Genomic DNA, 25083 nt, shown 5'->3' on the forward strand with positions numbered 1-25083 from the left:
AGACCAGAGAACTAAGATTTTACTTCACAGTTCTTACTTTGTGGTATATGCTTACCCCAAGGTTCTCTATAAAATGGAAAAGCTGGATTGATGTTAAAAATCTGTGCTATCTTTGTACATATGAATGCTTTTGCTCCACTGAATATTTTAGTGAGTAGTATTCACAAGGATAGTTCATTCTTTAACAGTTTTAATTTATGTGTTGATAAGCTTTTAAAAATGAATTTTATTATTGTGTGTGCATATGCATATGTGTGTCTGTTCAAAATGTGATGTGCATATGACTCTGTAGTCAGTCCTCCATTTCTGCCCTGTGCTCTAGGGATTGAGTTCAGGTCCACGTGCTGGAGCGTAGATAGCTCAGGATAACCTTGAACTCTTGATCCTCCTGCCTCTGCCTCGTAAGTGCTAGGATTATAAGCATATGCTATTATACCTGTCCATGAGTACAATTCTTACTTTATCAAAAAAATGGGGAAAAGGAGAAGGAGATGGCTCACTGGGTCAATTGTTTGGCATAAGAATCCATGTCAAAGAGCCAGCTGTGGTATGTGCCCTGGCCCTGGCATGGCGGGGCATGGAGGCAGCTAGTCCAGCTGGACTGGTAAGCTCTGAATTTAGAGAGACCGTCACAGGAGGTGTAAGGTGGAGAGCACCTGAGGAAGACAGTCAGCGCTGCCCTCCTGTGTCCGTATGTGCACATGTGCACAAGTGTTGGGAGAGCATGCTAGAAAAATGCATGCATAATGTGATCCATCTCTGTAAAGGCTGTAATAGTGGAAAGGCTAGAAAGTAGGTAAAACTAATTTATTATATTATTTTCCAGTGTGAGCTTAGAGTACTTTGACTTTTTCTACTTTTTTTTTCAAGACAGGGTTTCTCTGTGTAGCCCTGACTGTCCTGGAACTCGCTTTCTATATCAGGCTTGTCTCGGCCTCCTGAATGTAGGGGTTAAAGGCGTGTGCCACCACCGCCTGGTTGCATCTTATTTTTTAGTATGGAAAATGTTGCTTTCACTTTTGTGTGTGCACATGGGTTTGTGGAGGCCAGATGTTGATGTCCAGCATTTCCCCCACTGCTTATGATTTGAAACATGGCCGCTCACTGAAACTGCAGCTGACGGGTGTGGCCAAACCGGCTGGGCAATAAGCCCCAGAGATTCTCTTGTCCTCATACCTCAGGGCTGGGAGTATTGGCAAAGAATGTCATACTTGGGGTTTTGGTTTTGGTGGCTTTAAAAGAAAGCGAGCATGCCGGTCCAGCGGGATGGCTCAGCAGGGAAAGGCTCTAGCTCCTGACAGTGCAGCCCTTGCAGCCCATATAAGGTGGAAGAGGCCGGGCTCCACAGAGTTGCCCTCTGACCTCCACATGTGTGCACATTCCCTCACATGAGGCCCACACAAGAACACTAATTTTTTAAAAATCAAGGGCACAATGCAGTAAGATTGTAAACACAAGCTTAAAGCCCTGTTTGACAGTTTATACTTCATGATGGAAAGAGCAAAACCTGGATTCTTTTTATATTTATTTCTTTATTTTTAGACAGAGCCTTGCTATATAACTCTGTTTATTCTGGTATTCATTGTGTAGGCCTGACCAGTCTCAAAACTGACTTTCCTGCCTCATTCTCCTGTCTGCACACAACTGCACACAATACCCAGCTTCTTGTTTTACTTTTACACTGGTAAAAAAAAAAAAAAAAAAAAAAAAGCAGACACAAGCAAGACAGCGAGCCCAATTGTATCTAGCAGTAATACATTTGTACAGGTAGCATTGTCTGCTTCTCCACTAGAGCTTCTTACGTTTTCACTCTGCTCACAGGAAAGTAAAATTGTGCAGGTCACTTACAACATGCAGCTTTATCACCTGATCCCATAAAATATTAGCAAGGTCGAAAAGATACATTAAACTCGTGATAATGAGAGGCATCCCAACAGTAAATATCAGTCTTCGCTGCCAGGAATAGATAGTTCCAGCTCAATGACTTGAGCTTTGTTTCTCAATATTAAAACGAAACAAAACACAACACAACAAACAAAAAATACCTAGCCAGGTATGGTGGTACGTGCCTGTAATCTTAGCACTTGGGAGAAGATCAAGAGTTCAAGGTAATCTTTAACTATATTGAATTCAAGGCCAACCTGGAATACTGAGACCTTGTCTCAAAAAAAAAAAAAAATCAAACCTGGTGAGACCGCAAGCCTGAGTTCAATCCTGTAAGATGGAAGGAGACTACCGCAAGTTATCCTCTACAAGTGATAGCATGCATCTCACCCCTCACTAATAATGATACTCAATAAAACAGAGTTTGAACAATTACACTCAGAGTATAAGGTAAATGAGAAGTGGAAATCACTCATGGAGCAAAGGGCTAGAATTCTTCCCCTGAGACCTCTATTTATTCTTAGCAATAGTTTGTAGAGAATGATCCTTCTCATGGGACTGGAGAAGCGCTTTGATATCCCAACCCTCAGGGCTAACAATGCAGCTGGCTACTTGATTGGTGAACCTTGCGTTTAATTCCCAGACCCCTGGAGTGTGTGTGTGTGTGGATCCTCTCACCTACAAAGAAAATACTATGAAGATGAAGGATGTGGGGGCTGGGGGAGGGGAGAAGAGACTCTGAGAGGAGATTGTGTCCTTCGTAGCTTACTGTCTACATGGACATTTGTGCTTTGGCTGCTGCTGTAAGGATGATTCATGTCAAAGGATGACAGCATTCCCCTCTCGGGAATGAGTCGGGAGTGAGTTCATTCACGTCCCAGCACCATGTGCCGCAGCTGTGGTTTAGAGCGGAGCTGTACGTTGAATTGCCTTATCAGACGTGGTACGGCACTTAGATTGTCTGCACTTAGATTAGCTCATCCTTTAGATCATAACAGGAAAGGCTCTCCTTTTTCACGTTTGAAAATGTGTTCCAGGCCAGCCAAGACTACATAGTGAGACCCTGCCAAAAAAAAAACAACAACAGCAACAAGAAGAAGAGTCTTAACTAATGAAGCACTGTGGTTCGCCTCTCTTTAAACAGGTGATGATGTAAAATGTAAAGATTACATTGTCGCTCTGCAGCACCCTGTGACCACTGACATTAAGCATTCCATAAAGATGTTTGAATTAACACTGGATGCACTTATCTCGTTTAACAAGAGGACCCTAGTTCTGTTTCCAAATATTGATGCAGGTAATGGAACTTAAAAATGAAATTATGCCATCTACCTTTTCAAACTTTAGTTTCTGTTACTTTCCTCTTTTCTTGATGGTCGTCTTTGCTTGCCTATCCTATCCTAGGGCCCTTCGGAAAAGCATCCCAGGCGAAGGTTAGTCAGAATGCTGTGTGTGATGCTGTAGTCCACCTCTAGTAGAAACAACAGGAAGTAAATGTTTATGAGGCTCACTGCTCTGCAGTTTGCCCTCCTGCTTTGTCGTTTCCCTCCAGTTTCCACTCCGAGAAGGAACTCTAAGGGCTGTGAGAGGTCAAGGTCAAGGAGGGTGTCTAGGCTGGGATAGCTGTGGACTTCAGTGCTAAGTGAGACCTCAGGCAGGTGATGGGGCTCTGAGGTACATGAGACAGATCAGGGCTGACACTAAGGGGTCTTTAAATCCTGCTTATTGTAGCTGACATTAGTCACTGTGAGCTCTTAGGATTCTTTTGGTTACAGGATTCATTTTCTCTGAAATGCTAAGCTATTACCTGCCACCTTACTTAAGAAGAACCTTTTCTGTTAGAAGAAACAGGACTCTGAACCCAGATTTTGATCAGGTAATATAGCAGTATCTCAAAATCCTTTAGAGTTCTTTTGGCTCATTTAAGTTCTGAATAAGTAATTATAATCTATCTGCCTATCTCTGAACGATGTGTTCTGGTTGTCGTAACTTTCCGGGATGTGTACGCTGCAGAATTAGTTCTCCTCTGTAATATGCAGTGTGGTGCACATCTGTAGTCACAGCTACTCAGAGCAGAGGGGCGGATCCCTTGGGACACTGGCTCAAAGACAAAGATTCTGACTTAAAGGGAGATTGTCTGAGTCCTGCCCCTGCACATCCTCTGCTGTCCAAGGAGCAATGTCACTATGCGGCTTAGTGCCCCAGCACGCTTGCCGTTTCTGGGAGGGAGGTGGGCTCTTGAGAAGACTAGATTGCAGCAGTAGCTTAGGCTTCAGACTAAAGTGGAGCCTTGGAAGAGGAGGACCTTCCAGAGCACCATATTCTCCTGTAATTGTAGATGAGGATTGGCATTCAGGGAGGGACTTGGCCAGTCATCTCCCAGGGCGTTGGAGTCCTGAGCCCATCTGCCTGTCTTCCACACAGAGAAACTTTAAAAAGAAGACATGCTAAAGAGCAGTCAGGGTTCCCCGCCTGAGAGGAATGGGAGGAGGGGGAGAAGGGTGGGAGGAGGGGAAGAGGGGTGGGAGGAAGGGGAGGGAGGTGGGGGGCTGGCAGGAGGTGGAAACTTGTTTTTTTTTCTTCCTTTTCTCAATAAAAAAATGATATTAAAAAAAAAAAGAAGACATGCACATAGTTTCTGGTGCCTGGGTGAGTTCTGTCCATTGAGAGCTTCATATGTTCACTGTCTGCCGTAGGTCAGATGAACCCCTCGTCCTCACGTGGCTAGAGGAGAATTGGCTGGAACACTGATCCTGGTGTGTTTGCACTCACCTGTGGTCCTAGCGCTTAGGAGGCAGAGGCAGCGGCAGAGGCAGGAGGATCCCAGAGAGGTGGCCCAGGGGTTAAAAGCTTGTGTTTCCCAGAATCCATGTTGGGCAGCTCACAACTGCCTGTAGCTACAGTTCTAAGAAGGATTCAACCCCTCTGGCCTCAATGAACACCTTCCTGTACATGAACATACCCCCACAGAGACACCCATACATGCACATAAGGAAAAAGGAATAAAACTAAAGATCTTTTCTGTAAGTTGTAGGGAAAAAGTTTCAAGCCAACCTGGTCTATATAGTGAGACCTTGTTTCAAAAAACCAAGGAAGTGGGACTGGAGATGGCTCCTGGTTAAAAGTGGGCTGTGTATGCGGTGTCCCTGGGTTAGTTCCCACACGGCAGCTCACAGCGGTCTGTACTCCAGTTCCAAGGGGACTTGATGTCTTTTGGCCTCTGCCGTCTCCTGCTTGCACAGGTACACATACACATAAGTGAGTCAATTCATCTTTTTTAGAAATTCTTGCCATCCAGTACTAAGGAAGAGACTGGGGAGACAGCTTGGTAGTTGAGAACTTGCCGTACAAAAGTGTGCATGAATTTAGATCTGTTGTGCTCAAGTAGAGCACATGCACCTGCAGGACATGGTGGCTTCCCTGTAATTCCAGCCTTAGAAGACAGAGATGTGAGAAAACACACCACACCACACACACACACACACACACACACACACACACACGGGAAAAGAAAAACAAGGGAGGGGAGATTAACTTTTTCTCGTAGACTTATATTGTTTCAAAGTGCTGTATTTTAAATGAAATACCAGCTGTGGTGTTGGGCCCCATCCACACTGCCCTGGAGTTTAGGTCACAAAGGTGGGAGTTTGTGTTTGTGGGAGTGTGAGCAGAGTTAGGCAGAGCTACTCCAATCGGCTCAGGTGTGGAGTCAGTGTCCTTCCTGCTTAGAAACTACTGCCTTCTTTGTAGCCCAATTAAGGTGAGAGTTTATACTGAGATACTACTACAATATACCTGCTTTGCTAAGTGCTGTTGGAAGCCCCCGCTGCTACTGTGTGAGCTACATGAGACGCAGAAGCTGATCACTCGTTATGTGCTGCTCATGAAAATCCTAGCACCAAAAACTGGAAAGATGAGTGGTTCAAGTGTCTGTTTTCCAAATAACTGCTAGAGGATTAGGGCTGTACTTGCCAATAAAAGTGATTTCTTTGTCTCATTCGATTAAATGGTTGCGTTTAATCATGTGATCTTTTCATTTTCCCAGGGAGCAAGGAGATGGTTCGAGTGATGCGGAAGAAGGGCATTGAGCATCACCCCAATTTCCGTGCAGTCAAGCATGTCCCATTTGAGCAGTTTATACAGCTTGTTGCCCATGCGGGGTGTATGATTGGGAATAGCAGCTGTGGGGTGCGAGAGGTCGGCGCTTTTGGAACACCTGTGATCAACCTGGGAACACGCCAGATAGGAAGAGAAACAGGTGCTTGCCTTTGCCTGTCTCTCAGCTGACTAGTGTCTCTGTAGCCGTGTGATGGACTGGTGCTGGCCACATGTTTCAAATTCACTTCATTTTTGAGAATTTCACAGATGAGTACTGTATATTTACTTCATTTCTACCCTTCACCCCTCCGACTCCTCCTGTTTTCCCCCTCCACTCCTTTTCAAATTCATGACTTCTTCTGATTTATTGTTTTACACACACACACACACACACACACACACACACACACACATCTTATTGAATCCATTTATTGGTTGTTTGTATGTGTTTAGGGCTGACCACTTGGGATTAGACAACCTATCAAGGAGTTTGTCCTTGGGGGAAACTGTCTCTCCGTCTCTCAACAACCAGCGATGGCTGATAGTTCTTCTATCTAGGGGTGAGCTAGTGACGGGCTATGGTTCTTCTATCTAGGGGTGAGCCAGTGACGGCCTATAGTTCTTCTATATAGGGGTGAGCCAGTGACGGCCTATAGTTCTTCTATCTAGGGGTGAGCCAGTGACGGCCTATAGTTCTTCTATCTAGGGGTGAGCCAGTGACGGCCTATAGTTCTTCTATCTAGGGGTGAGCCAGTGACGGCCTATAGTTCTTCTATATAGGGGTGAAGCTTTGTGGCATTTTCCCCATTCATGTTCTCATGTCAGCTGGGGTTGAATTGTCCAGGCCACCATACTGTTGAGATTTAATGGTGCAGCCTCCCTGTCGTGTCTAGAAGACACTGTCTCGCAGTAGATGTCCTGGTCCATTGGCTCTTAGATTCTGTTTGCTTCCTCTTCAGTGATTTCCCTGAACCTTAAGTGTCGTTGTTTTGTCGTTGCAGCAGCCAGGGTTGGCCAGCCTCAGTCACTTATTCTCTGCATTTTGACCACTTAGGAATCTTTGTAATAGTCTCTGTCTGCTGCAAGAAGAAGCTTCTCTGATGAGGGATAAGAGCTACACTTCCCTGTGGGGACAAGGACAATTATTTAGAGTATAGTTAGAAAATGTACTGGTTAGGAACGTGGCAGCGGTGGGTTCTCCTGCAGGGTCTGTGAACTCTCTAGCTGCTGACTCCCGTTGAGTGGGCCTTGTCCAGTTTCACAGCTGCTGGCTGCCCCGAGGTAAAATGCCCACCACCACACCATCGGGACAACTTGCCCACAGCCATTGCTGTGCTCTGTGGGCTTCACAGCAGGCAGGACTACTGGGCATCTTGCATAGTGCCTTCCAACACCGTGAGCCAATGCTCAGGGAGGAGGCTCCTAGGTCAGTGCCAGCTTGATTCCTCTCCGTCCTCCGTCCAAAGCACATGGGTGCTCAGCAATAGGTCTTTACGTTCCAGTTCTGGAAAGCAGCCAAGGACAACGGCAATAGCTTGTTTTGTTTTGGGATCCTTTGAAGGCCTCTGACTAACAGTCCCAAGGGAGGTTCCCATTCTTGGCACTGAGGTCTTTGTTAGATTGTCTATGGCTCTTGTGTGTGTGTGGTGAGGGGAACACTGCCACCTCGTGTGGCATAACTCTACTTTAAAGTGTGTGTGTGTATTTCAAGTAATTCTATAAAATAATGCATTTCCTGGGGCTTTTTCAAATATTCTTGGAGTTACTTATCTTTCCTTCTTCCCTCTCTTCTGTATTACCTTCCCTCCACACTCCCCAGCTCAAGCCTCCCCGTTTCCCTCCTCCATATAGCACCTGTACCACGCTATCCCCCTCGCCCCGTGATCTTCTGCTTCTCTGACTCCTGTGGTTATTTCAGGTTATATACCAGGGCTAAAGACTGGGAGCTGGGATCCACGAGTCAGAGACAACACAATGTTTAGATTTCTACATCTGGGTTCCCTCCCTCAGTAGAATGTTCTCCAGTCCCAGCTCATCAGTTGAAGGACATGGAGGTTCTTTCCATTTCTTAGCTGGTCTGAGTAGTGTGGCAGTGAGCATGGCTGAGCAAGTGTGTGTGAGCGTGGCTGAGCAAGTGTGTGTGAGCGTGGCTGAGCAAGTGTGTGTGAGCGTGGCTGAGCAAGTGTGTGTGAGCGTGGCTGAGCAAGTGTGTGTGAGCGTGGCTGAGCAAGTGTGTGTGAGCGTGGCTGAGCAAGTGTGTGTGAGCGTGGCTGAGCAAGTGTGTGTGAACGTGGCTGAGCAAGTGTGTGTGAGCGTGGCTGAGCAAGTGTGTGTGAACGTGGCTGAGCAAGTGTGTGTGAGCGTGGCTGAGCAAGTGTGTGTGAACATGGCTGTGCAAGTGTCTCTGTCGTAGAATGTCAAGCTTAGGCATCTCTCTATACTTAGGTATGTATGTTTCATGTGTATCTCTCTATACTTAGGTATATATTTTAGGTATCTCTCTATACTTAGGTATATATGTTTCATGTATATCTCTCTATACTTAGGTATATATGTTTCATGTATATCTCTCTATACTTAGGTATATATGTTTCATGTATATCTCTCTATACTTAGGTATATATTTTAGGTATCTCTCTATACTTAGGTATATATGTTTCATGTATATCTCTCTATACTTAGGTATATGTTTTAGGTATTGCTCTATACTTAGGTAAGTATTTTAGGTATATCTGGCTACATGTTTTTGTGAACAAGGAGGTAAGTGAAGTGAATGGCCAATTGTAGCTTAATATCAATAAATAACACAGATGATCACCACATTTATAGCTCTATTTGCATTTTTATTGCTTTGTAAAATCAGTTAGAGCTGAAGGGTTCTTAATTATGGTCTTTGGCCTTGTTTAAGAGAGACTGTAGTTGGATGCGTCTTGAGTGTATGAATGCTAGTCTGTATTCGAGCCTGGTCCAGTGTCCTTTCAGTCTGCAGACTATGACGATCCTGAGCAATGAAAGTGTAAGTAGGATTATTAATGCATTGCTAACTGAGCTATGCATGTTATTAGCGTTAGTCAGCTTCTAATGCTGTGTACGTGCAAATATGTATCCGTAGCTAATGGGAAAATGCATGTCATTAATGTAAAAAGAATTGGATTAGAACTAAGGAGATTAGTTCCGGCTCTGCTGTTTCTTCCGTTCTTTTTCATACCACCCTACATTTCTGTTATCGTTATGTCATCCCAGAATATTACTTTGCTCTCTGTTTTATAGGGAAAAGAAAAGACCAGGATGGAAATTCTTTCAGATCTGTTACGAAAACACTTAGGATGTATGAGGCACTGGGATATGTAGGTATCAGACTAAGGAGCTAAGGACACAGCGTAGTTTGTAGAGTGTTTACGCAGCAAGCATGAAGCCCTGGGTTCAGTTCCCAGCACTGAGGCATGATGGTACACACTAGCAGTCAGAAGGCAGAGGCAGAGGGATCAGAAGTTCAAGGTGTCCTTGGCTACATAGCAAGTTCAAAGCCAGCTTATGCTACATGAGACCCTGCCTTTGAGGAAGAAATGGAAAGAGTGCTCTGTGCCTTGTGGTGGGAGGAAAGCTCTAGAAAAGGAGTGAGGAAGCCCAGATTACCAGAAAAATTGGTGTGCTTTGGCTCTCGCTAGCATCCAAAAGAAACAGAAAAGCAGGGACAGGGAAAGTTAGCTTTTTCTGAATCAGAACTCAGGAGACGGGCAGACCCAACAAAACTCATGGTAGTTTGTAGGGACCGCCAAGTGTTGCTCTTCATGACTGATATTCTAGTGGGGTAGGGAAGATAAGTAAGCAGCCCCAAAAGAAGATACTAGGGTTTCTAGGTGCCATGTAGACGGTAATACAGGGTAATGGGATGGGCTATATTAAATGCTGAGTAGGCCTCTTTGAAAGGTGGCACTTTAGCTGAGATCGGGCAGAAGCAGGTGAACACACATGCCAAGGTTATAATTTTTTTTTCTTTTTTGGACCAAGGATCTACATAATCTTGATACTGGGGAAACAGAAGGGTCAGCCTGATTGTAAACTGTTAGCTAAGAAGAAGATGAGAGCCAGGTGTGGTGGTGCACACCTTTAATGCCAGCACTTGGAGGCAGAAGCAGGAGGATCTCTGTGAGCTAAGACCAACCCAGTCTACATAGCAAGCTCCAGAACAGCCAGAACTACATAGACCCCTTTTCTCCCTCTGCCCAAAAAATGAGAGGCAAACTTTTTCATCCCCAGATAGGGTCTATTTATGTAGCATTGGATTTCCAGGAACTTGCTACATAGACCAGGCTGGCCTCAAATTCAGTAATCCATCTGCTTCTGTCTCCCAAGTGCTGGGATTAAAGGCGTGCACTGTTGTGTGAATTCTAGTTGGTTTTAATAATAAAAACCCAAGTCAGATATAGGGGTAAATGCTGAAAGGTCAGAGAAGCAGAACAGCCAGCCACTAATTCTTACATCTACGAAATCCTCAGACCGAATGGGGTGTCCTGTCTCTACAAGTCCTCAGACTGAATCCTGAACTCCTGTCTCCTCCTGCCTTATATTCCTCTCTCTGCCCAGCCATATCTCTTCCCATTTCCACCTCCCTAGTGCTGGGATTAAAGTTGTAAACCACCACTGCTTGGCTCATTTAATCTCGTGAAGCCTAGGGTGGCCTTGAACTCACAGAGATCCATCAGTCTCTGTCTCTCGAGTGCTGGGATTAAAGGTGTGCACCACCACTGCCTGGCCTCTATGGCTAACTAGTGTGGCTTGCTTCGCACTCTGTTCTTCAGGCAAGCTTTATTTGTCAAAGCACAAAATATCACCACAGTGCACTACCGCCCCAACTGACACAGACTTTTATAAGATAAAATACTGATGTACTTGTTTGCTTTCTTTTGCCATGGCAAACACTTGGGGAGGGAAGGGTTTCTTTGCTCTTACAGTTTATGGTTTTATTATGAAGGGAAGTCGGGGCCAGAACTGAAGCAGAGGCCATAAAGGAAAACTGCTTGCTCCTTAGGGCCTGTTCAGCTTGCTTTCTTATATCTACGCCCTAGGACCTCCTGCCCAAGGGGGAACCTCAATGGCAACCCAAAGGAAGACAGTGGTGTATTGAGATAGAGAACATTACGCGTGGATTTGGTTACTAAGGTTACCTAGTGCATGTGAGCTGCAAATGGAGGGAGAGCGCCAATGGCAATGTTTAGACGTTGTGCTGAGCAGTGGGGAGTGTCTTCATGGCATGGGGACTCTGAAGAAACAGTGGGAAAGGGATGGGATGAAGAGATTGCTTTTGCCATGATCAGCTGATGCCAGCCAGATCGTCAAGGCAGAGAAGGAGCTGGATTGTGTCAGGGAGATTTAAAGATGGATGTAAATTTGTAATTGGAGGTTATAGATGGTATGTAGTAGGCATCTATTCACTTGCTGTAACAGAGACCCCCTAACAGCAGGAAATTACACTTTTTCCCTTCCTGGTGTGGCAGCACCACAGCCATCAGAATCAGCCCAGGTTCTTGGTGGGTATTCTAGCCTTTTTTTTTTCTTTTTGTCTAGTCTATATTTAGACATTTGGAAGAAAGGAAGGGTCATTTGTCTAGCCTTGAAAGTTGTAAATATTTCCTCTCACATCCATCAGAACCTGGCCATCACAGGCTACATCTGGCTGCAAGGGAAGCTGAAGAATAGCTTTTGGGTAGATACCCAGATTCCTAGATGAAACTTCCATCACTAGTACTACAAAAAGAAAAAAGATATTGCAGAAAATGGCCCTCTGCTATGATGGTATTTTAAACGAAGGAACTAATGACATACCCAGGGAAAGTGTCTAACTAGGGCAAAACTGCAGTCCAGCACCAACCTGGAAACTGTTCATCAGTGAGGTAGAAGGCCAGAAAAGAAAACAGAAAAGGAGCTTTCAGTGATGTGATACCGTTAGAGTCCAGAAGGAGACAGTTCCCGGAGATGGTGCTGAAAGCTTGATCTGGGCCCAAATAAGAGGTCAGAGGAGCGGGGCAGGATGGGGCAGGTCTGGTGGCGCTCACCTGTGGTCCCAGAACTCTGGAGATGGTCTCTGTGCTTCCTGTCTCTGCACTTAGCTAACTGCACATTCAGTGGAGCCAGGGGCAGGGAGATGAATGTGTTTCCTGCTTATCTGCTGCTCATCGTCTTACCTATGTCTAAATCCCTCTCCTCCTGTCTCTCCTGGGCCCTACTTGCCCATTAGTCGACGTTCTCTTCCATGTGTGCTTAACTCCTTCAGCGAGCATGTTTAGACTCTCTTATTTTAGGAAACAAAAACAAAACCCTTCTTTGGCCCCTCATTTCTCTCCAGCTACCTCTCTCCTACTCCTCTTAGCCAAGCCTGTTGGAGACCTAGCTATTTGTGATGTTTACTCTCTCACACGGGCCAAGAGATGTATAGAGAGAAAATGCCTGCCCAGCAGCTGGCTGGCCAGCCCTGCCTAGTTGAGAATAGGCTTGGTGGATAGGTAGGTGGGCAGTTTGTCAGGTAATTCACTCTACACAGGTGTGGTGGCACATGCCCGTAATCCCACTCAGGAGGGTCTTGAGTTTGAGGCCAGCCTACACTGTAGAGCAAGACTCCCTCTCTCCCCCCTAAAAAAACCAAGCCTCTGTGTGATCGCACACACCTGTAATCCTATCACTTAGGGGAGATTCGGGAAGTGCCACAGGTTAGAAGCCAGCCAGGTCTACATAGCGAGACTTATCTCTAAAACGAAGTAAACTCCTGTCTGATTTTACTAGGTGGCTTTGTTTGTTGTAAGGAGTCTCATCAGGAGTTATGGATCTGGTACATTGCTGTTTGTTTTTCTTTGAATAGTCACACCAAGTCATTGTAACATGTCTGTGGATTTATTTAGGGGAGAATGTTCTTCATGTCCGGGATGCTGACACCCAAGATAAAATACTACAAGCGCTCCACCTCCAGTTTGGTAAACAGTACCCTTGGTGAGTATACAGCCCTTCATTTTGGAGTGGTTAAAAGGGGAGCTACCTCAGGCAGCAAAGGAAGCTTGCTCCATCACCATTTAACCATCTTTTTTTTTTTTAAATTAAAGATTTACTTATTGTGTATACAGTGTTCTGCCTGCAGAAGAAGATACCCGATCTCATTATGGATGGTTGTGAGCCACCATGTGGTTGCTGGGAATTGAACTCAAGACCTCTGACCTCTGGAAGAAGTCAGGAGCACTGACCATCTCTCCAGCCCTCATTTAACCACCTTAACAGAACTTTTCTTCTTACATTAGCACACCCTTCACCCAGCCAGGTGGCGGTGGCTCACGCCTTTGATTCCAGCACTCGGGAAGCAGAGGCAGGAGGATCTCTGCGAGCTTGAGGCCAGCCTGGTCTACAAGAGTTCCAGGACAGGCTCGATAGGTAGAGCAAAACCCTGTCTTGAAAAACAAAAAACAAAGCAAAACAAAACAAACAAACAAACAATTAGCACATCCTAGCAGCTGGAACGACAAGATATCACATCCCTCAGTGCTCTGCCCAGGTTCCAGTAGAGAAGTTTCAAGGTTTACTTCTATTAATTACAATTGTACTACCCTACAGTGTGTTTCTCTGGTATAATTTGACCACATATTAGAAAACAATGTATCGGAATCTTTAAAACTTAATTTTGGCTGCCCTTCCTTTTATTTCAATATGATAATGTCTCAGAATTGAAAAGAAAAAACTTCAAGAAAAAACTTCTAAAATAGCAAATCCCAAATTCATGTACTAAGTTACAGTGTTGTCAGAAGGTCCAGATGTTACTGTACTTAGTTCTATGTAATTATGACTTGTGGGATTGTTGTTGTGTTTTCGTTTTTTGTTTTGAGACAGGGTCTCTCTGCTGTACAACTCTGGCTGTCCTATAACTTACTATATAAGCCAGATTGGCCTCAAACTCAAAGAGATTCCTCTTCTTCTACCTCCCAAGTGCTGGTATGTGTCACACACACACACACACACACACACACACACACACACACACACACGCTGTGGGGATGATGTTTTATTTCATTTTCTTTTTGTGGTGCTAGAGACTGAACTCAGAGCCTCATGCACACCAGGCAAGTGCCCTACCACATCGACTGGTCCCCAGCCCAGAGAAGTTATTTTAAAAAGTACAAATTAGTTCTACCTGAAGACTCGGATTTCAGCGCCCTTGGCACCGCCTGTCATGCACAGCCAAACCATTTCACTGAACTGACTTCTTTGGCTATTCCAGCTCAAAGATATATGGGGATGGAAATGCTGTTCCAAGGATTTTAAAGTTTCTCAAATCTATTGACCTTCAAGAGCCACTACAGAAGAAATTCTGCTTCCCTCCTGTGAAGGAGAACATCTCTCAAGACATTGACCACATTCTTGAGACTCTCAGTGCTTTGGCTGTTGATCTTGGAGGGACAAATCTCAGAGTGGCCATAGTTAGCATGAAGGTAAAGTCACTGCAAAACATTTAACTTTATATCTCACATGAGTGGTTGACTTTTTATTTTATTTTATTTATTTATTTATTTTGAGACAGGGTTTCTCTGTGGTTTTGGAGCCTGTCCTGGAGCTATTTAAACAGCCCTGGTTGTCCTGGAACTCTTGTTGTAGACCAGGCTGGCCTTGAACTCACAGAGATCTGCTCGCCTCCACCTCCTGAGTACTGGGTTTAGAGGAGTGTGTCACCACGACCAGCTGAGTGATTGATTTTTTTAAAAAAAGATTTATTTATTTTTTATATATACTGTTCTACCTACATGTATGCCTTCAGGCCAGAAGAGGGCACCAGATCTCATCATAGATGGTCCTGAGCTACCATGTGGTTGCTGGGAATTGAATTCAGGACCTTCAGAAGAGCAGGCAGTGCTCTTAACCGCTGAGCTATCTCTCCAACCCTGAGTGATTGATTTTTAAAATGTTTAATTGGGAGGTAGAACTAGGAAATATACAGGGAGTTTGTCGTCATTTCCTGTTGTGCTGACTTTGGAGTCCACTACAATATTTTTCTCTTATCTATGTTAACATTTCAAGCTGGTGTGGTAGCTAATGCTTATAGTCCCAATACTTGGGAGGCTGAGGCAGGAGGATTCCTGCAAGTTAGAAGCCAGCCTGGGCCACAGTATGAGACCTTGTCTCAAAAAACAAAAATACAACAAAATAGACATTAGGAATCCAGTATGGTAAGTCTTGAGTTGGCAATGGGGAGACCCCTGTAGACATGAGAGGGCCTTGCCACCCAGGAAGACAGGAATTCTATAGTTGTAGACACCATGAGCATGGAGTCCAGTGATTCTTCCCCACCTACAGGTGAAGAAATGTGCTCTTGTAGAGCATGGTCAGCTTACGCCTCCCCAGTTTGCATTTTCACAAGGCTGATCTTCCCAGAGTACCATATATCCCTTCACCCTGCTGACCAGCACACTGCTGGAGCTCCGGCAGGTGAGAAAGCCTTCGTGCAAACAGCAAACTGTGTTAAAATGATCTCTTACTGACCTTATGAGAAACAGGCCTCCCAAGAAAATCAGCTTGCAGCATCATAGATTACATGTAAAGTTTCAAGAGTCCTTGAGAAATAGCAAATATTTTAAACACAAATCATTCGAAATTTGCTAATATTAGGTCAATTAATGAAAAGCAAAACAAAACATAGCTTTCTCAAGAGAAGCCAAAAGACCTCCCTATACTTTAAAAAAGTTAATAGACTATTCTCTTAACACAGGATTTTTATCAGTGACCAAACACCTTTTTGGAGGTGAAATTATAGAGACATTTCTATTGAAATCAAGGAAAAAAGTTTTCTGTTCTATAAGAAATAAAGCAAGGAACAACAAAATGGAGATTATACATAACAAAAAATATTATTGATAAACCATAAATTAACTGGATTATAGAGTTAGGATGATCCAGTAAATGGCTGAATGTTATGATTAATATGTATCAGTAAATTTCTGGTTATGTGAATTTGTGGCAAAGATCTTGGATCTGTTTGTGTGACTGTGTCAGATAGGCCTGCACATTAGCGTTCCTGAAACGCTGTGATCCTCCAGGTTTCTGGCTCCTGCCCAGACTAATTGAACTGGACCTCTGGGGACAGCTCAGCTGTGCTCTGCTGACTCCGTCACACAGTAAAGATTAGAACCACTCCTGTAGATTTATTTGTAATGATAAACAGCTTTAACCCTTGTGTTTGAAGTGTAAAAATCCATTAATACAAATGAATATGAAGGGAAAAGGAGATCCGATTTAGAACAACAGATTCCAAAGAATAATCAAAACCATAAAATTGTGATTTACATAAATAAAGTTATGAAATAGTACCATACAAAGGCCTGGAAAAGTATCTTTGGTGAGAGTGTTGAGTATTTTTAAATGTCAGCCCCTCACAAATTGGATGATAAATTCAGCATAATTATAGTCAATATTTCGATGGGATCTTAAGTCATTCTAAGCTATTGGAATTGACTTTCTGTGTTTGGTTTTTTGAGACAGGGTTTCTCTGTGTAGCCCTAGCTGTCCTGGAACTCGATCTATAGACCAGGCTGGCCTCAAACTCAGAGATCTGCCTCCTGAGTGCTGGAATTAAAGGCGTGTACCACCACCGCCTGGCAAAGGAATTTTTTTTTTAATAACATCATTCTGAAACAAAATAATACACAGTTGAGGGGAGTAAAAACAAAACAAAAACCCCAAACAAAAAACCCTGGGACACTAAGAATAATGAGGAGGGACTGTCTGTTCAGTATTAAGTCACAGCGCACAGCACAGTGTGATGTGGTGTTTGCCAGTCCACACAGAAGCTTGCCATGAGTTGAGTGTTCACGCCATTACCACTCCAGATAAAGAAATGGCTTAAGTGCAGACATGAGGGTGACCATTATTTGCCCCAGTATTGAAATCAGACAGTGTATCAACCTGGAAAGAGGAATTAGGACGTGTAGTGAACTAGATTTAGACTGTCCACTGTTGACCACAGACCTAAGAGAGTTTTCCTCGATGGCCACGGGGTTGCTGTTGTTTCAACAACCTTGTGTTGGGATGGATTCCCGGGAATTACTTAGGCTCATCTCAGGGACAGGCCCCGTGCACACAGTTACTCTGCGTGCCCAGCACGGGCTCCACAAGGGCTGACTGTCCCGGGAAGGACAACTAACAACATTCACAGACTGTAGTGGATAGAATGTAGAATGTAGCTGTAGCCACTGAGCCGGATCTGTGTTTTGTTTCTCTCTCCTTCTAGGGTGAAATAGTTAAGAAGTACACTCATTTCAATCCTAAAACCTATGAAGAAAGGATTAGTTTAATCCTGCAGATGTGTGTGGAGGCTGCCGCAGAAGCTGTGAAGCTGAACTGCAGGATTCTGGGAGTAGGTGAGGTTTTACATTACAGATCCAAGAATGCGCCTCTCTGTGTTCACGGTCAGCACGTTCTTACCCTTGACCTCGGGCCAGAGTTCCACTTCTCATGCCAGCAGGCACTGGGGAAACGCATGGGAGGCTCTGTTGTTCTGCGGGCACTGTAGACTTAGCTCAGGACTGATTCCTCGCAGTCCTTGGCAATTTGCAAGATGTGGGGTGAATTGATTTACGTTTGCAGCCAAGAAAGTTGGCAGGCTTTCCTAAAATGGGTAACCAAAATTGTCCTCTCTGTTTGGGGTGGAGCTCAGGCATTTCCACAGGTGGCCGTGTGAATCCCCAGGAAGGAATTGTGCTGCATTCAACCAAACTGATACAGGAATGGAACTCGGTGGACCTCAGAACACCCCTCTCGGACACCTTGCACCTCCCTGTGTGGGTGGACAATGACGGCAACTGTGCTGCCATGGCGGAAAGGAAGTTTGGCCAAGGAAAAGGACAGGAAAACTTTGTGACACTCATCACAGGGACAGGTGAGGAGGAGGGGCTTCACCCCGCAGGGCTGTGTCTTAGCCTTCACTTGCAGCTGGAGTGGACCACGATGCACACATGCCCTTTCCTGAGCAGGTAGTTCAGTGGTAGGAGCCTGTGTCCACCACATGGGAAGCCCTGAGTTCTGACCCCAGTACCACCAAGACAAAAAGGAATAAAGAATTTTAGCCAGGCATGGTGGCTTACACCTGACATCCCAGCACCTGAGAAGCAGAGGCAGGATAATTGCTGCAAATTTCCAGGTTAACCTGGGCTACACAGCTCTTAAATTTTGTGTGATTTCACTTTCGTTGTAGGCTTCTATTGTTTGTTTGATGTTTTGGTTGAGAAAAATCTTGTGTAGCCCAGCCTCCTGCTCCAGCCTTCCAGACCCTGGCTACAAAAGGCATGCCATCACTCCTGACTAAGCTTGTGTTTTCCACGCAAGTCCTCTTTTTGTGTTAACAGTTTTAACAAGTCTGGATACCATTTTCTAGCTCAGAGCAGTCAGTCAGCTACAGTGAGAGGGAGAAGAATGATTTGAGGAATAAGTGCCCAAATAAGTAAGAAATGGAGACAGAAGGCCTGGCTCAGCAGTGAGGAGCAGCAGCTGCTCTTCCAGAGGACTCAGGCTCGAGTCATAACCACACAGTGGCTCATGACCGTCTGTAACTCCACTCTCTGGCCTCTGCAGGTACCAGGCACACATGTGTTGCTTTAGATACATGCAAGCAAAATGCCCATACACATAAGATTGAGAGTTCAAAAGGTGTAGATGGCAGGATGCTCTTCCAAACAGAGGCTTCTAAGGTAAAGTGTACCTTGCCTCTGTAGAGAGAGCTAATGCATTAGTGCTCTATAACAAGTCATTGGTCTTTGTGATTTAGAATGGCAGAATTTCAGATTCCATGTTCTATGCTTCTGGAAGTAAGCCCTGTAACACAATTAGACAGACTGTCTTACCTTCCCTTCCCTTGAAGCAGAGCTTGCACAAGGACTTAGACATGGCTCTTTTCTTGTGGAGGTGGTGGGAACCGTAAATGGAGTGAAACCACTTAGGGGCGGACCACCCAAGTCCACTCAGGGGAGGACCACCCAAGTCCACTCAGGGGCGGACCACCCAAGTCCACTCAGGGGCAGACCACCCAAGTCCACTCAGGGGCGGACCACCCAAGTCCACTCAGGGGCGGACACCCAAGTCCCATCAAGACTGTAAGGGCCAAGATCTCCCAGGATACCAAGTAAGTTTCCCACAGCTCTGTCTGGAGTTGTCTGCTTCCTGCGGCTCCCATCACACCTGGGGACCAGGCTCTCACCGATGACCTCACAGTCATCGGTGCACAGAGTAGGCAGTGAGTGCTGGAGGGACCACCGACCAATACAAGATGGGCCAAATGCCACAACTGGTCTGGTCACAGACACCAGATCTGCAGCAGCTGCTTCCTTCCACAGTGGCACCAAATAAAGCCTCGGCGCCTAGTGAGACGTGGGCATTTTATAAACGCTCAACAGCTTGGCTAAACAGCCTAGCTTCCTGTTTCAGGTAGTGCCACACAGTGACTTGTCTCTCACTGCAGGGATCGGGGGTGGAATCATCCACCAGCACGAGCTGATCCACGGCAGCTCTTTCTGTGCGGCGGAGCTCGGCCACCTCGTGGTGTCTCTGGATGGGCCTGACTGTTCCTGTGGAAGCCATGGCTGTATTGAAGCATATGCCTCTGGGATGGCCTTGCAGAGGGAAGCAAAGAAGCTCCATGATGGTTTGTAGTCCTCTCCTGCGGAAGTGACTAACCAAATGCAGACAGTACCTGGGAGTAGACGTTACAGGGAGCTGAGCATGGAAGCCATAATTCGTCCAGGGCATCCTTGGTCCTGACTCAGGTTTACAGAGCACACAGGGGCATCTACAGCTCCAAGACAGCAGGGAAAAGTTCTTTCAGTTGTTTCTCAGCCATTGGTTGGCACAGGACCCAAACTCCATATGCATTTTATATATACATTTTAGTGATGAAATAAACAGTGAACATCTTAGAGTTTCTGTGTGCCAAATGCACGGAGAACGATGGCCAAGGAGGTGGCTGCCTGTGCAGAGGGCACCGGAGTTCCTTCCCTGCCCTCCATACAGGGAAAGGAGGGAGTGTTGGCTTCCATCCTGGGAGCTGAGCGGTAGAGAACACGTGAATCAGGAAGGCAAGTCCGACGCCAAAAGGAGTCTTCCAGGGTGGAGACAGTGGGGTCGGCATGTGAATGGTTCAGGGTGTGAGGAGGACCAGTGGGTCAGAGGAACCACTGAGAACCTTCAGGAAGCGTGATCTGAATTTCAGGTCCTCAATGAAGCATAACCTTTTGATTTGTTGTTGTTGGTTTTTAAGACGGTTTCTCTGTTTAGCCCTGGCTGTCCTAAAACTCACTCTGTAGACCAGGCTGACCCTAAACTCAGAGATCCGCCTGCCTCTGTGCACCACCACCGCCGGGCAGTCTCTTGATATATAGAGGGAAATGGTGGTTGACTAGAGGGTGGCTTCAGTGGAGCTGTTATAGAAGGACTTTAGTTTTCTGATGGGGCCGCTTGGAGTTGGGAAAAACAGGTCTAGGTGGCAGGTGGCAGGGGGTGCTGGGAGCTATCCATGTACAAATACTTAAGAGGCAGGGATTCAGGGAGGTCACAGGTACTGAAGTAGTTGTTACAGCTGGGACTGAGGCACTAGACAGAGTCAAAGGTGGAATCCTGAGAGATCAACCTGTGAGTGCAGAGAGAGGCCCCAGGGGAGGGCGGTTCAGAGAGGGTAATGGCAGGACAAGTATAAAGTCTGTTGGCCTAGTGAGAAGAGGGAGACAGCTGAAGCCGTAGCTGAGGCCCGGGAGGAGAGCATGAAGTGACACCTAAGCAGGAATGGTAGGAAGTGAGACCTTGTCTCAGAAAAACTTGGGGTGGGAGGGCTGGGGAGATGGCTCAGTAGTTAAAAGCACTGGCTGCTCTTCCAGAGGACCAGGGTTCAATTCCCAGCACTCACATGGCCACTTACAACTGTCTGTGTCTCCAGTTCCAGGGGACCCGACACCCTCACACCAGTGCACATAAAATCAAATAAATTATTTTTTAAAATAATTTAAAAAATAATTTGAAAGGTGGGAGGCTTTATTTTATCTCAGGTTCAGGCTTCAGTCCGACTAGTCACCCCCGCCAGTATGGCCCACTGCAGTACAGTGCATCGTGGCCGTGGCCGAGGCCTGTTCACCTCGTGGACAGGAGCAGAGGTAGGGCTGGGAACCCAGTATCTGAGTGCTTCCCTAGAAACCTAGCACACCCAAATACAGCAGTCCTGGCTGACAGAAAGACAAGGCTACAGAGAACAGCAGGATGGCTTCGTAGAGTGCCTGCCCCACAGCACGAGGACCTCAGTAGGTCTCAGCACCCACATCACACCAGGCATGGTGGTGCACAGCTGCATTCCCAACAGCTGGAGTGAGGAGGGCCCCTGGGGCTTGCAGGCCACAGTCTAGACAGAACAGTGAATTCCAGGTTCATGAGAGATCCTGACTCAAAATATAAGCTGGATAGGGATTGAGGAAGACACCCAAATCCACTTATAATCTAAACACACGCACACATATACACGTGTACATACCTACACAAACACAGCACCCACACAGAAAATGTCTGTTTATTAAGCACTTAGTCAACTTTGTTCATAATCCATGTCCCTTGTCTATAATTTATTCCTAAAATAACTCTAGGCATTATTATCCCAACCTTCTAGAAAAACCTATGGAAATGAAATGGCCTGTGCAGCCAGTAGTGACCACTGGGACAGATCTGAGCTGGTACTGGCCAGAACTGTCACTCCGGCCTCTGACACTCAAGGCCCTGCTGGTGCCTTGTAGACCACCTCAGGGCTCTGGCAAGGGTGCAGCACTGTGTGTGCATGAATGAGGGTAGAGACGGAGAAGGAAGAGTGGGGTAGGGAGAATAACGAGGGTTTAATATTACAAGTGAGAAGTGAAGGAAACAGCAGGCAGGGAGGCTGTATTCAGATCCGAGTCAAGTTCAGACTCGACAGCAAGAGGTAGCAAAGGCTTTGGTGTTGTGATATGGAGCGGCGGCGGGCTGCGTCCCGCCACCTGGCTAGCTTTACCTGAAATAATTACATGGAAACTGTATTCTTTTAAACTCTGCCTGGCCCATTAGTTCCAGCCTCTCATTGGCTAGCTCTTACATATTGATCTAACCCATTTCTAATAATCTGTGTAGCCCACAAGGTGGCTTACCAGGGAAGATCTTAACCTGCAGCTGTGTCGGGTGGGAGAATCATGGCGAGTGCCTGAATCTGCTTCTTTTTCCCAGCATTCTGTTCTGTTTACTCTGCCTACCTAATTTTCTGTCCTATTAAAGGGCCAAGGCAGTTTCTTTATTTAACCAATGAAATCAACACAAAACAGAAGACTCCCACATCACTTTGGGACAATATGTTGGGGTTGTTTTACTCTTAGCTCTTTTGTTCTTTGTTCTATTGGCTTTTTGAGGGACCCACCACCCAGCTCCAAAATAAATCATACACAGAGGCTTATTAGTTATGAATGTTCAGCCTTAGTTTGGCTTGTTTCTTGCTAGTTTTCTTAAATTATCTTGACTACCTTTTGCCTCTGGGCTTTTTCCTTTTCTTCTGTGTATTTTTACTTTCACTTTTTTACTCTGTGGCTGGCTGGGTGGCTGGTCCCTGGCATCATCCTCTTCTTCCTGTTTCTCCTTCTATTTATACTCTGCCTGCCAGCCCCACTTATCCTTGCTCCTGCCTTGCTACTGGCCGTTCAACTCTTTATTAGACTGGCAAAGAATCACAGGCTTCACAGTCAGACAAATACAGCATAAACAAAAGTAACACACCTTAAAATAATGTTCCCCAACAGCAATGTGTGGGTGTTTGCATGTGCTAAGTAGCTCTGAGTGGTGGAAAGAACCACCTCCTTAGAGTGAGCTGCCAGCGGGCACAGCTGCAGTGGAGACTCCTCAGGCTGCTCACTGCTCATTAGTGCCTCTTCCTCTTGTGCCTTCAGAGGATCTGCTCTTGGTGGAAGGGATGTCAGTGCCCAAAGATGAGCCTGTGGGTGCCCTCCATCTCATCCAAGCCGCCAAGCTCGGCAACGTGAAGGCCCAGAGCATCTTACGAACAGGTAAGCCTACGGTCCTGGACACCCAGGGCTCCCACAGACAGCCTCAGTTTCCCTCAGGTGCAGTGCTCTGCATTGTGATTCCTACTTTCTGAAAAAGGGAAACGTGTTGAAGATATTTAGAAGCACTGCCTATAATTGTGTTTTACTTCTTATTTCATACTGAAAATATTGCTTATTCACTTTATAGGTATTTAGAGAAGAACAGGATAGTAGTAAGGAAAACTGTCTCGAGTCACCGACTGTTAGAAAGTCTTTCCAGTCTGTTCTTGTAATGCTTACATAATTAAGATTGTATCTTACAGTATACATTTTACCTATTTTACAGTGCTTAGAATGAACACAGGGCCTTCTATGTTCCGGCGAGCATTCTGCCACTAAGCTCGACCCCCATTCCTCTTTTTCTCTCAGATGGCATCTCACTTTGTTGTCTGTGCTGACAACAAGAAAGAAAGATGGTACCTGGGAGGCCTGGGGAAGACGGGAGATCATCAGCTCTAGGAATCTAGGTAGCTAGCCGGGCGGTGGTGGCGCACGCCTTTAATCCCAGCACTCGGGAGGCAGAGGCAGGCGGATCTCTGTGAGTTCGAGACCAGCCTGGTCTACAAGAGCTAGTTCCAGGACAGGCTCCAAAACCACAGAGAAACCCTGTCTCGAAAAAACCAAAAAAAAAAAAAAAAAAAAAGGAATCTAGGTAGCAGCTTGCATGATTAAGTGAGCTCAAGAGAGGCTTAGGCCACAGAATGAGATCCTGTCTCAAAAAGGAGAATGAATCAAGGCACTCTCTTATAGGCCTCTTCTCAGGAGGCGGAGGCGGAGGCAGGAGAATTGCCTGATCCCAGGAGTTCTGAGCCATGTAGTGAGACTCTTGTCTCAAGACAAAACAAAAGCCAGCTCAAAGCTTAGACTCAAGTGCTTGGGAGCTGAGGCAGGAAGGCTGTTGGGAGTTGGAGGCCAGCCTGGATTACACAGTAAGAGTCTGTTTCAAAGAGAGAAAACAAAAGATCTAAGAAAGAGTAAGCCATGAACAGGTTTATTTTGTTTTTTTGAGAGAGTCTCTTTGTAGTTATGGCTGTTCTGGAATTCAATGTATAGTCCAGGCTGGCCTAGTCACAGCAATCCACCTGCCTCCGTCTCCTGAAGGGTAGGACTAAAGACTACATGGTCTTCGTAGACAGTTTATCACACAGCACTTCCCAGTGTCTGGTTTGGCATTTTCCTGGAAACTTTTCTGCTTTTTGCTCCCCTACAGCTGGAACTGCTTTGGGACTTGGGGTTGTGAACATCCTCCACACTATGAATCCTTCCCTAGTGATCCTGTCTGGAGTCCTGGCCAGTCACTACATCCACATTGTCAAGGACGTCATCCGCCAGCAAGCCTTGTCCTCCGTGCAGGATGTGGATGTGGTGGTTTCCGACTTGGTTGACCCGGCCCTGCTTGGCGCTGCCAGCATGGTTCTGGACTATACAACCCGCAGGATCCACTAGGCCACCTGGGAGTGGACATGGACCCAAGAGCTACTTAGTGAAACAAGGTTCTTTTAGATCAGTACTTCTCCAAAGGCAAGTTTGGGGGTGGAGGCTGCTGAGATGACTCAGTGGTTAGGAGCCTGTACTGCGCTTGCAGAAGACCCCAGTTCGGTTCCCAGAGCTCAGTCGGGCACCTCAACTGCCTGAAAGCCAAGCTCCAGGGGATCCAAGGCCTCACCAGCCTAGGGCATCTGCATCCAAATGTACATAACCCTCCCCACAAACACAGAATTAAAAATAAATCTTATTTTTTAAAAGGCAAATTTGGTATTTATTCTCCAGCAACACCAGAAGTACCTTTGCTTTGACTCTTGTATTCAGGGTTCTCTAGAACAGAACTGATAGACTGAATCTTTCTATACATAAAGGGAATTACTAGAATAGCTCACAGACTGAGGTCCAGCTAGTCCAGCAGTGGCTGTCTCCCAAGGGAAATCCAGTGCAGGAGAGTGGGGGCAGCCAGGCAATCACTTCCTTCTTCCATGTCCTTTAGAGAGGC

General features: G+C 45.9%; 1 protein-coding gene across 3 annotated transcripts in view; it reads left to right on the top strand.

The window, feature by feature from the left end:
* Gne (glucosamine (UDP-N-acetyl)-2-epimerase/N-acetylmannosamine kinase) overlaps window positions 1-24847 on the top strand; it is a 46615-nt gene extending 21768 nt beyond the window's left edge. For all 3 annotated transcript variants that reach the window (XM_041667477.1, XM_041667479.1, XM_041667478.1), the window contains exons 4-12: window positions 3029-3181; window positions 5930-6142; window positions 12879-12966; window positions 14240-14450; window positions 17240-17369; window positions 17666-17887; window positions 19463-19645; window positions 22941-23057; window positions 24307-24847. In XM_041667477.1, coding sequence (XP_041523411.1) covers window positions 3029-3181; window positions 5930-6142; window positions 12879-12966; window positions 14240-14450; window positions 17240-17369; window positions 17666-17887; window positions 19463-19645; window positions 22941-23057; window positions 24307-24542 — 1553 coding nt within the window. In that variant the 3' untranslated portion in view covers window positions 24543-24847. The remainder of the gene's footprint in view (window positions 1-3028; window positions 3182-5929; window positions 6143-12878; window positions 12967-14239; window positions 14451-17239; window positions 17370-17665; window positions 17888-19462; window positions 19646-22940; window positions 23058-24306) is intronic.
* The last annotated feature ends 236 nt before the right edge of the window (window positions 24848-25083 follow it).

The sequence above is a fragment of the Microtus oregoni genome, unplaced genomic scaffold, assembly GCF_018167655.1.
Source record: "Microtus oregoni isolate MIOR12 unplaced genomic scaffold, Mior012 000017F_ref0000208, whole genome shotgun sequence".
In the NCBI taxonomy this organism is placed as follows: Eukaryota; Metazoa; Chordata; class Mammalia; order Rodentia; family Cricetidae; genus Microtus; species Microtus oregoni.